The following is a 12,099-nucleotide window of genomic DNA, read 5'->3' on the forward strand; positions in this document are numbered from 1 at the left end:
TCTGATATGCATATGGAAGTTGTTTGTGAAGTGGCCAACTTTTAGTGCTTTGTGCTCAAGAGGAAGGTTTGTAATGCAATCAGAGAGTGTGCAAACCACAGAGATTAATAACTGTCTAATATCTTGCAAAGTAAACGACATGTTTATGAAGACATTCCCATAATGAGTGTTACTTTTTGTGTTGTGAAAATAAAAAAAGATGCATATGCACAGATGAATTATTCACAGCATGATCTGTCTATACCATACATTTAGAAAATAGTGTTTTAATGCATAATTAAGTATATAGGAAAGTCGAATGTCCCAGGTTGTAAGTAATTGTGATGTGGCATGAATGCAAAATTTAATTCTCTTATCAAACATTTTAGTCCAAGGTTGACTAAATATGTCTGACTTTTTGCAGCTTGGTTTAAGTCAATTGCAATGTAGCCGTTCGGATTCTGATGATTGTTTTGACAGGCTCTGTGTGTGAAGAAGGACTCTAAATTGCTCAGTTTGACCCTGTTTGTTTGTCCAGGTGATCTGACGGGGCAGGTATTGGCCTTCATGAGCCTATTGCCCATCGCAATCCTCGTCGGATTCGTCACTCTGATCGTTTTCAAGCGAGAGCTACACACGGTGAGTCACATGACGTCACACACCAGCAGGATATAGGCTCAAATCCCAAACAGCATGCTACCTTGTGCTTATTGTGTTTTGTGCCATCCCTTTTGTGCATTCTTTCTTTCTCTCAGATCTCTTTTTTTGGAGGGTTGGTCATGAACGAGGGGCTAAACTGGCTGCTCAAACACATTCTGCAGGAGCCTCGGCCGTGTGGAGGTAAGTACTGCATGGTCATAAAAAACTCTAACTATTAGTCTATTTGAAAGAGTATAGTTTGAGGCTGTGTTTCTGTATGTAGAGTTTTTCCACCAAAAAACGCATGTAAAAACCAAACAAACTGTGCTTTATTGATTTACATGTTGGTCAGACGGTCTGAGTAGGTGGTTCTTGGCCAGAATAGTCTGGACCAGATTTATGCCAATAGACACAATACTGGCAATGTCAGACCGTGTGCAAAAAACACAATGAGTAGTTCATGAACCAACCCTGGGGCTTGACCTGTGACTTGTCCGTTAGGTTTAGTGAGGTTTAGTCCGATCAGCTGCATGCAGAAGCCCAGTTCACATCTTGGGAGTCTGATAACAGAAATCACCAGCAATCTGTAAAAAACAACTTGTTCTTGCTAACAAACAGAGCATGCACAAAAATAACACTTAGGTATTTCATGCTTGGTTCTGTAGAAACATGTGGATTCTATATTGTTTAATTTAGCTCAGTGATATTAATACAATCTAGGTTACGGTTGAGACCGCGACAGTACTATTTTAATCATTGATAGACTATTATATTTCTCACTGATATTTTGAATTAAACAAATATTTTTCTATTTTCTTGAATTTTAGTTAAAGTTTTAGTAATTTTGTGTTTTTGTCATTTTTAGTCCTTTTTAGTCCTTTTTTTATGAGATTTTATTTGCTTTTTAATTAGTACATTAAACATGCTGCCTTGGCAACTACACAAAAAATGGTCTGCAAGTAAATTACACATGCAACAAACAACAAGTAACACTGTTTTAAATGTGAATTTTTTGTTGTTGTTGTTGTTGTTGTAAAACTCAATAGTCTTACTTTTCAACTTTGAAAAATATTTTTTTACTATTTTATTTCAGTTAACATAGTATTTATATGTAGCTAAATATTTTTTAATGGTTTAATTTTCATTTTAGTCAATGCTAAAATCCCTGGACCTGGAGTTTCTTGCTGCCGTTCTAATTTTTTGTCTCACTAAAAAAGCAGATCTCAGTTTGCTTGACTCTAACTCTTCATTACTTCAAAAGTTAATTTATAACTAGTCCCTGACTGGTCCATTGCTCGTGCACGTCTCTGATATTTTTGAATTTACTGAACTGTGTGGTGTTTTGTTAACAGGAGGTCACGGCTCAGTCACGACAGAGTATGGGATGCCCTCCAGTCACTCGCAGTTCATCTGGTTTTTTGTTGTATACTTTTTTCTTTTTCTTTATTTAAGGTAAGACTTGCTCTTTTTTTATGACATCATACTAAAGTAAAAAAGAACAGAATTTACTAGAAAAGATACATTTTTACTGTTTTTAGTTGTGTTTTAATATCATTTACTTGGGAAAAACTACAAAAAAAACCTTTATTTATATTAATATATGAATAAGTTTGGTATCAGCCGGAAAGAAGTATTTTCTGCTCACCAAGGCTGCCTTTAATTGATGATTAAAAATACCATAAAAACAGCAAGATTGTGAAATATTATTGCAATTTAAAATAAGTTTTTTTATATGAATATATCTGTTAAACTGTAATTTATTTCTGTGATGCACTGCTGTATTTTCAGCATCACTCCTGCAGTCTTCATGATCTTCAGAAATCATTCTAATTTACTGATTTGCTGCTCAAGAAACATTTCTGATTATTATCGATGTTGAAAACAGTTCTTCATATTTTTTTGCAAACTGATTCAGGATTCTTTGATGAATAAATAGTTAAAAAAAACAACATTTAATCATGCATTTTAATGAAATGATTCCAGAATGCATCAGACGAACAATGCCAGGTGTGTTGAATTGTTATGGCGGCATATACTGTCCATCGTTCTGCTGGCCGTGGCTCTGTCCGTTTCATACAGCAGGTAAAGTGGCTTTATTCTTTCAGCGAGTGCAGTAGTTCAATCTTACTGTATTTCTGATGCATTGCTCTTGTTTGTCCTCATAGGGTCTACCTCCTGTACCACACCTGGAGTCAGGTGATTTATGGAGGTGTGGCCGGGATGGTGATGGGAGTGGTTTGGTTTTTTATCACCCAAGAGGTGCTAACGCCACTCTTTCCCAAGATAGCAGCCTGGTAATGATGCTAGTTCTTCACAAGACAAGTCGTTTATATACAGAGAGCTCTGTCTCATGGTCTTGGTTTCTCTTTTTCGTCTCAGGCCGATCTCAGAGTTTTTTCTGGTGAGAGATACGAGTCTCATTCCCAACATCCTGTGGTTTGAATACACCGTAACCAGATCAGAAGCCAGGTAAACTCACCCACAAGTCTTCTGGAGTATTTTTATAGTCATTTTAAGTTACTTTTATGTCCTTTTTGTAATTGAGAAGCCCTAGTATAAATTAACTTTCACTGCATTTTACGAATTTGCCAGACTCTGATCATTGCATTCAAGGCACATAGTTTATCAGTATAGTTTATCATGGCAAGCAAAGTCAATGTTTGAGCCACAGGAAAGCAGGGATTTCTGGCTTTTATATGAAAAGGTACAAAATAAAATTGATAACTGATAAAAAATTGATAAAGTCTTTAAAATAAAGCTGTTTACAGGAGGTGTGCATAACCTTTAAAACAAATAAGAGGTGAAACTGAATGTTATATGAGTTTGTGTGATTATTGAATTATTTAGCATGGGGTTTGCAATCCTTGGGACTAATTTGGGGTGTGTCTAAAAAAATTATATATATATAATTATTTTTTTTTTTTAAATGCAATAAAAAATTGAATCCATATGAAAGTTATTTTTCCTATTGAAACTGATACACAAAATAGTAATTTGATCCACACATGACTAATCTTATATACAGGCACTGGACTAAAAATACATCCATCAGCCATCGCTTCCGAAATGAATGCAATGGGTCATCTTGTTAATGCTATAAATTAATTACAGCAATAAAATAAAATTTCATCAAGAACATAAACAATATCACATTAGACCACAGAAATTCCAAGATTACATTTCCCTTACATTCAGCTTCCAAAAGTGCATTCATCTTTGACATGTGACAATCATTTTGTTGACTAGTGCTTTGTTCTGTATTAACAAAAACATAAATGGCATTAATAAAAACACTGACAAGCTATGCAATATTACATTCATAATCAAATGTGATTCATCTAATGAAAGGGTTTTAGCGTAGCTTGTCAGTGATCTACGGCTCTGTGCTTTAAATGCATCTGAATAATTTCCATTTGAAAGCACATGATGGAGATTTATTGATACTATTAATCTCAGAACTGGTTTATCTGTCGAGATACGCATTTATTTGTTGATCACAGAGTAGAAGTAGATCAGGAAAACTCATCTAGGATTCTGGGTGTATTCGGAGCGCCTCCATTACTATATAGAGTGCGTGGAATGGTGCGCTGTGATTGGTTGAGCGGATATATCGCATTCCGCAAAAAAGGGAGACTGGCACTTGTTGCGTTTTGGGCAAAAAGGGAGAAGCCCTGACCTAATAACTCTGCAAATATCGCATTTTACGTAAAAAAATAAAAATAAATAAATAAATACTTTTAAGTATTTTTATGCCATTTATCACCAAATTCTTCAAAAAAAATAAATAAATATAAATATATATATATATACACCCTTTTTTTTGGTATTCTTTGCTACATAATAATACTTAAGCCTTGTTTGTGAAATAAATTTAATAAAATCAAATATTTATAAAAAAATATATTAATTTTTAATGATTATTAATGCTATTATGTGTAGGGGCTAGCTAGTTTTGGGGTTTAGATAACTGTTGTAGGGGAATGTACAGTTAAAACCCAAGGACCAGATATGATGAATGAAGACCAGGAGTCAGAGATGCGTTCAATTAAAGAAAGATTTACTGAAGAACATGGTTTGCAGTTTCATCAGCAGAAGTCAGCTTCAGGACTCACGATGGAGTTCGTAGGCCGCTCTGCGTACAATTCAAAATCAGCAACAATTATACCCTGACGGAGGATAGTTATTTCATCAATGCATAAGTCAACAAAATTCTGACTGGTTTCAAAACCTAGAATAACTTTGTTTCCACATATAGACGTAAACATATCTTCTAACAGCTATTTTGGTGACAAATGATCCGAGGTCAGATGCAATGCATCTCTCCAAAGACGTATATTTGATACGCTGGACGTTTGTCCTGGGACTGTCTGAGCTTCTCCCTGTACAGACGGACACTAACACACATACACTTATCAGAGAACTTATCAGAACGTCAAGGCCGCCGAGCAATAGCTAGAATTTTATCAGTATGCTTCATTACACACACACTATGAAATCATCCTCTTAGAGACTAGAAGAACAGCATAAAGCAGGATTCTGCTTATTAAAGAGACATTTTCACAAAATAACTTGATTGGCTGAGCTTGATGATTGCAGTTAACTTGACAATGTGTCTAAAATATTCTAAGTTTGACTGAGATCTTCCTGCCATACTGCCTTAGTGATGTCACTTCCTGTGTGGAATGATTTTAATGTAAAGTATCATGTTTTTATAAGCAGGAAAATTTTGAAAGTGACAGATTTGCATGAAACACTTACCGACATTTTGGGATTTAAAATAGTTGCTATTAGATTATAGTTGATCTAATAGTTCATCCTAGCTTAAAGTGTCTTGTAAACCTTTGACTTATAGTTTTCTTTGGTTGTCTTCTCTTACAGAAACAGACAACGAAAGCTGGGAACGAAGCTTCAGTGATTTTCTACAAAACCCATTGATAACTGACAGAAAGGACCACACACACACACACACACACAAACACACAAACACACTGGAGTTTCATAGTCGGGACTGTTCTGGTTGACGTGAAAGCGGAGAACAGTGTATTTCTGGACCAAAGGAGTGAGTTCGTAGCGCAGACGTGAGCGTTATCACATCTCCTCCCCTCGTCCCTATACTTCCCCTTTCCTCCTGATGCATGCAGACCGTGCAAGAAACAACAACTATTTAATGACAAATCTAATATATGTTTTATTCATTACCGTTCACAGGGAAGATCTTAACAGCGACGTTTTACGACATGACAAACCTATCAGCATGGCATTACTTTTATTTAAACGACGTGTTAAAGGACCAGGGACAGGAATGCTGGGTAATAAAAGCAGTGCAGTAACAAATACAACCTGGATGAGGGTGTGGGGTTGCTCATTTGTATATCTTAAAAGACATAAATACTCATCAGAAAATATGTCCAGGTCACAGTTCACCCAAAAATAATAAAATAGAAATTTAAGCCTATTTTCGAGGCGATTTTGTTTGCATTTGACATTTTCACGAGGGCTAATAATATTTTCTTTTCAAATTCTTTTTAACATCATTTTGCATATTTTTTTTATTCTCAATAATGATTATCATTTGTCTTTTTTTTTCTTCTGAAATTATTATTTTTTTTCCATGTAAAAAAAAATCTTAATGGTTTGATTAAGTCAAAAAAAAAAATTTTTTTTCAGAAATGAATTTTTTTTTTTTTTCATGGAAAAAAAAAAACTTAAAATTTTCTTTTGCCATAATATTCATTTCTTGTTCAATTTTGAAGTGAAACATGCTGAAGCTGATTCCACCATTAGAGTTTCTCACGATGTTTTCTAAGAATTTTAAATTTGTATCTCACAATTCCTCTTCTGCAATTCTGACATTTTTCTCACAAAAGTTCATATCTTGCATTTTTTTTAAATGAGAATTGTAAGTTATATTTCCGCCACAGCATAAAAAAAAATCTAAATAATGTAAACTTTTTATTCCACAAATCTGAGTTTCTATCTTGCAATGCACATGTAGTCAAAATTGCAAGATATAAACTCAGAATTGTGAGGAAAAAAAAGTCTAAATTCTGAGACAAACTCTGCAAAATTAATTCTGTGGTGGAAACCGGCTTCCATAGGAACGAACATGTCCATGACATCATCTTGACGGGTTATTTATCTTGACTTCCTGTTAAAAAGTGTAACATAAACTTAAATAGACTTTTAAACAGCTCATGTTAGCACTAATAGTTTTTGCTCAGCTGGCCCTTTCTGTTTTAAAGTTTGCCCCCATGCAGACATTTTTTGCATTTGATTTTCCTCCAGATTTCCGGGAGCAGGATTTGGGAAATGTCTTGAGCATAAAGGCATTAGAGAACATGGTGTTGTTACAACAAGTGGTGCTGGGAACAAAATTAGGTCATGGGAACAAATTTAGTGCCTGTTTTTAGTCAGAATGATGTAATACTTTAGTTTCAGTTTTTCTGTTTCTGACACGTTTGTCCCTGATGTGTTTTCACACACGACATCTCTGCTGCGATTTTCCCATAATACCACTTTTGAGTATTTAAGGACACCTTTCCAACCGCTACGACACGATTACTTGACAAATGGAAATATAAAAAGGACAAAACATAATCAGAACCCAAACCTCAGGTTTAGAAAGTGTCTGTGACGAGATGTTTATATAAAGGGAAGAGAGGTTATTGCATAATTTGAAGATGATCCTCTCTTATATCATGTGTAATTCATATCAGGCTGAATAAAAAAGTATGAACTGTCGCAGTTATTTGTGCTAGTCTGAGTAAATGTGGATGTTGGTTTGTGTTCTTGTTTAATTAACTATGTATTGATTTAAGGTGCATTATCACTTCCGAAAGTACTCAAGCTAGTTAATATTGTCATTATGTAGTCTCCATATTCACAGTAATGTACTTATTACTACAACGCTAGCACAAATATATGAATTTTAATAGTGCTTTTTGAAGAAAATATTAAATCAACTTCATGTACACTGCTGTTTAAAAGGCTGAGTTCAGCAAGATTTTAAAAGTGATGTACAGAAGTCTCTTTTGGTCATAATGAATGCATATATTTGACCAAAAATACAGAAAAAATATATATATATTGTAAAATATTATTACCATTTAAATAATAGTTTTCTATTTCAATATACTTTGAAATATAATTTATTTCTGTGATGCGAAGCTGAATTTTCATCAGCATCATTACTCCAGGCTTCATGATCCTCCAGAAATAATTCTATTATGCTCATTTATTATCAATGTTGGAAACTTTTGCAGCTTAATATTTTATTATATTTTTGCATTTACAGTTAAAACCCGAGGACCGGGTGTTGAAATGAACAGAAGTCAGAGATGCAATTAATTGAAGAAAATAATTAGTAGTTTAATCAGCAGAAGTCGGCATCAACACTCAATTCAAAATCACCAGAAATTATAATAACAGAGGATACTAACTGCTTCATTGCATAAGTCAGCAAAATTCTGATTGGTTCCAAACCCTAGATAAACTTAGTTTCTACATATGTGATGCAAAAATTAATATCGTTTTAAAAGCAATCCATATATGGTGGATTCTACTCATCTAAGGTCAATGCAATACCCTTGGTTAGAATATTCAAAAGCAATTCAAACTGTAAGTAAAATAATACAAAGTATATAACCAGTATATAAAATACCTGCATTTCAAGATAACAATAAAAGTCAATGTATCTGAGTTGAATAAAACCTGTAAGTAGATCAAAGAGTTCAAGTGAGCCTCCGGAATATGAGAAGAAAAAGGTGAGAAAAGACTAAGTCCAGCTAGAAGGGTCTAGTCTGAACTCAGTATTATATCTGTCTTACAGTCATTTATATTATCACAGAAATACTGGGATAAAGTTTATAGTTTAAATATAAACATTGATGTCTATATGGCAGCGATCAAAATATAACAAATCCCCTTTTGAAAGTACTGCGCTTTAAATAACGTTTGTGTCGATTGCATTGTTTCACCAACAGGTGGCGACAAGTGTCTTAATTTATTTGTCAATGAATTAATTTTTCATTCAAGAGAATCGTTCAAAAACGCTGATTCATCCAGAAATGAAACAAGTGTAGTAGGTTTATGAGTGAGTCGTTGAATCAGTGATCTAAACAACTTTTTCACCATTCTAATATTAAAAAAACTGGGGTTTTAAATATATTATATATACACTACCAGTCAAAAGTTTTTGAACCATAAGATGTGTAATGTTTTTTTAAAGTCTCTTCTGCTCACCAAACTATATTTATCTGATCCAAAGTACAGCAAAAACAGTAAAGTCTTGAAATATTTACCATTTAAAATAACTGCTTTCACTTGAATGTATTTTAAAATGTAATTTATTTCTGTGGTGTGCAGCTATATTTTCAGCATCATTCCTCCAGTCTTCAGTGTCACATGATCTTCAGAAATCAGAATAATATGCTGTTTTGCCATTCAAAAAAAACATTATTATTATTATTATTATTATTATGTTGAAAACAGATGAGTAGATTTTTTTTCAGGTTTCTTTGATAGAAAGTTCAGAAGAACAATAATTGTGTGTAATAGAAATATTTTGTTATAAATGTCTTTGTCACACTTGATCAATTTAAAGAATCCTTGCAAAATAAAATAATTAATTTATATACTTGTGATAATGATAATGTTAATAGTAATAATAATAATAATGAATCGTAGGAGAATCGTGATCTCTATATGAGATCAAAAAATCGTGATTCTCAATTTATCCAGAATCGTGCAGCCCTAATCAAGAGGTGTTAAATCATTAATCCAAAAATATCAGATGAGCTCTGCAGTCTGGTTTCAGTTCCCTATTTCAGAACAGTCAGCAGATAGTTGTTGCTTGTTGGACTTTGAGCATTGCTCAGAAGACTATAAATTAACCTCAAATTTAAATACATGATGCACATACTCAGCTTGTTTTCTTCAATTTCTGCAGACGTCTTCTAGGGTCTGTAGTTCAACTGAGACCTTCAGAACAGACTGTTCTGTACTTTTAAGCACGTAGCAAATGCCCTCAAGACAGAGGTCAAAATTTGGGTTACACCAATATGGATGTAAATTTTTCTAGCATATCTCCAAATGATTATTTCAGGCGTCTGTAAAAGAAGAAGAAGACACCACAGCTCGGGTCAGGATGACAGCAGGAGACGGAGAGTAGATACCGACACAGACAGAGCCCTGCATCTGCATCTCAAGGCTTTCTAGCTTCTAGTGTAGAAGATTTGTATTAATTACAGTATTGTTCAAAATAATAGCAGTACAATGTGACTAACCAGAATAATCAAGGTTTTTAGTATATTTTTTATTGCTACGTGGCAAACAAGTTACCAGTAGGTTCAGTAGATTGTCAGAAAACAAACAAGACCCAGCATTCATGATATGCACGCTCTTAAGGCTGTGCAATTGGGCAATTAGTTGAAAGGGGTGTGTTCAAAAAAATAGCAGTGTCTACCTTTGACTGTACAAACTCAAAACTATTTTGTACAAACATTTTTTTTTCTGGGATTTAGCAATCCTGTGAATCACTAAACTAATATTTAGTTGTATGACCACAGTTTTTTAAAACTGCTTGACATCTGTGTGGCATGGAGTCAACCAACTTGTGGCACCTCTCAGCTGTTATTCCACTCCATGATTCTTTAACAACATTCCACAATTCATTCACATTTCTTGGTTTTGCTTCAGAAACAGCATTTTTGATATCACCCCACAAGTTCTCAATTGGATTAAGGTCTGGAGATTGGGCTGGCCACTCCATAACATTAATTTTGTTGGTTTGGAACCAAGACTTTGCCCGTTTACTAGTGTGTTTTGGGTCATTGTCTTGTTGAAACAACCATTTCAAGGGCATGTCCTCTTCAGCATAGGGCAACATGACCTCTTCAAGTATTTTAACATATGCAAACTGATCCATGATCCCTGGTATCCGATAAATAGGCCCAACACCATAGTAGGAGAAACATGCCCATATCATGATGCTTGCACCTCCATGCTTCACTGTCTTCACTGTGTACTGTGGCTTGAATTCAGAGTTTTGGGTCGTCTCACAAACTGCCTGTGGCCCTTGGACCCAAAAAGAACAGTTTTACTCTCATCAGTCCTCTCTCTCATGTTCCTCCATTTCTCTTTAGGCCAGTTGATGTGTTCTTTGGCAAATTGTAACCTCTTCTGCACATGCCTTTTTTTTAACAGAGGGACTTTGCGGGGGATTCTTGAAAATAGATTAGCTTCACACAGACGTCTTCTAACTGTCACAGTACTTACAGGTAACTCCAGACTGTCTTTGATCATCCTGGAGGTGATCATTGGCTGATCCTTTGCCATTCTGGTTATTCTTCTATCCATTTTGATGGTTGTCTTCCGTTTTCTTCCACGTGTCTCTGGTTTTGCTCTCCATTTTAAGGCATTGGAGATCATTTTAGCTGAACAGCCTATCATTTTTTGCACCTCTTTATAGGTTTTCCCCTCTCTAATCAACTTTTTAATCAAAGTACGCTGTTCTTCTGAACAATGTCTTGAACGACCCATTTTCCTCAGCTTTCTTCTTCTTCTTCTTCTTCTTCTTCTTTGTGCTTATTTGGCGGTTCGCAATCTTAAAGAGAGCATTACCGCCATCTACTGTGGGTAATAGATCAGAGACAAAATACACTAGACTAGATCACCACTACCAGAACAATCAGGACTCGTGCTTTCAATGTTGTTGTAACAAAAAAATAAAATAAAAAATAAATAAATAAATAAATAAAAATTTCCTCAGCTTTCAAATGCATGTTCAACAAGTGTTGGCTTCATCCTTAAATAGGGGCCACCTGATTCACACCTGTTTCTTCACAAAATTGATGACCTCAGTGATTGAATGCCACACTGCTATTTTTTTGAACACATCCCTTTCAACTAATTCAACTAATTGCCCAATTGCACAGCCTTAAGAGCGTGCATATCATGAATGCTGGGTCTCATTTGTTTTCTGAGAATCTACTGAACCTACTGGTAACTTGTTTGCCACGTAGCAATAAAAAAATATACGAAAAACCTTGATTATTCTGGTTAGTCACATTGTACTGCTATTATTTTGAACAATACTGTATAATCATGGCGAATCTAGCCATTTATATATACAGTTATTATTCCATTCTAATCATATAGCCTATATATAGTCATGTAGTCATGTAGCTACAGTATCAATCTTGGAGAATAGAAATACAGGATAGAACAGGATTTTTAATATCTGTTATTCAACATTTTACTCTGACCACCTCTAAAAAGGATGTATGCACCCTACAAACACAAATATAGATGGCTCTACTTTTTAAGTCAATCATCAAAGGATTTTGGAGGCTAAATACTGATCAATAACTTGATTAATAATCAAACAATATATAAAATAATTCATATGGATATGGTCAGATCAGCATCCACTTCATCCTCTCCTTCATTGTTTATTTAAAATAGAAATCTTTATTATCAGTT

The 12,099-nt window shown here is 34.5% G+C and overlaps 1 protein-coding gene across 2 annotated transcripts in view; it reads left to right on the forward strand.

The window, feature by feature from the left end:
* The window catches only part of LOC127941638 (dolichyldiphosphatase 1), an 8,154-nt gene extending 792 nt beyond the window's left edge, over positions 1–7,362 (forward strand). For both annotated transcript variants that reach the window (XM_052536938.1, XM_052536939.1), the window contains exons 2-8: positions 518–618; positions 735–819; positions 1,971–2,070; positions 2,602–2,700; positions 2,784–2,912; positions 2,998–3,087; positions 5,497–7,362. In XM_052536938.1, the coding sequence (XP_052392898.1) occupies positions 518–618; positions 735–819; positions 1,971–2,070; positions 2,602–2,700; positions 2,784–2,912; positions 2,998–3,087; positions 5,497–5,533 (641 nt within the window). In that variant the 3' untranslated portion in view covers positions 5,534–7,362. The remainder of the gene's footprint in view (positions 1–517; positions 619–734; positions 820–1,970; positions 2,071–2,601; positions 2,701–2,783; positions 2,913–2,997; positions 3,088–5,496) is intronic.
* The last annotated feature ends 4,737 nt before the right edge of the window (positions 7,363–12,099 follow it).

Source organism: Carassius gibelio, chromosome A21, assembly GCF_023724105.1.
Source record: "Carassius gibelio isolate Cgi1373 ecotype wild population from Czech Republic chromosome A21, carGib1.2-hapl.c, whole genome shotgun sequence".
NCBI lineage: Eukaryota > Metazoa > Chordata > Actinopteri > Cypriniformes > Cyprinidae > Carassius > Carassius gibelio.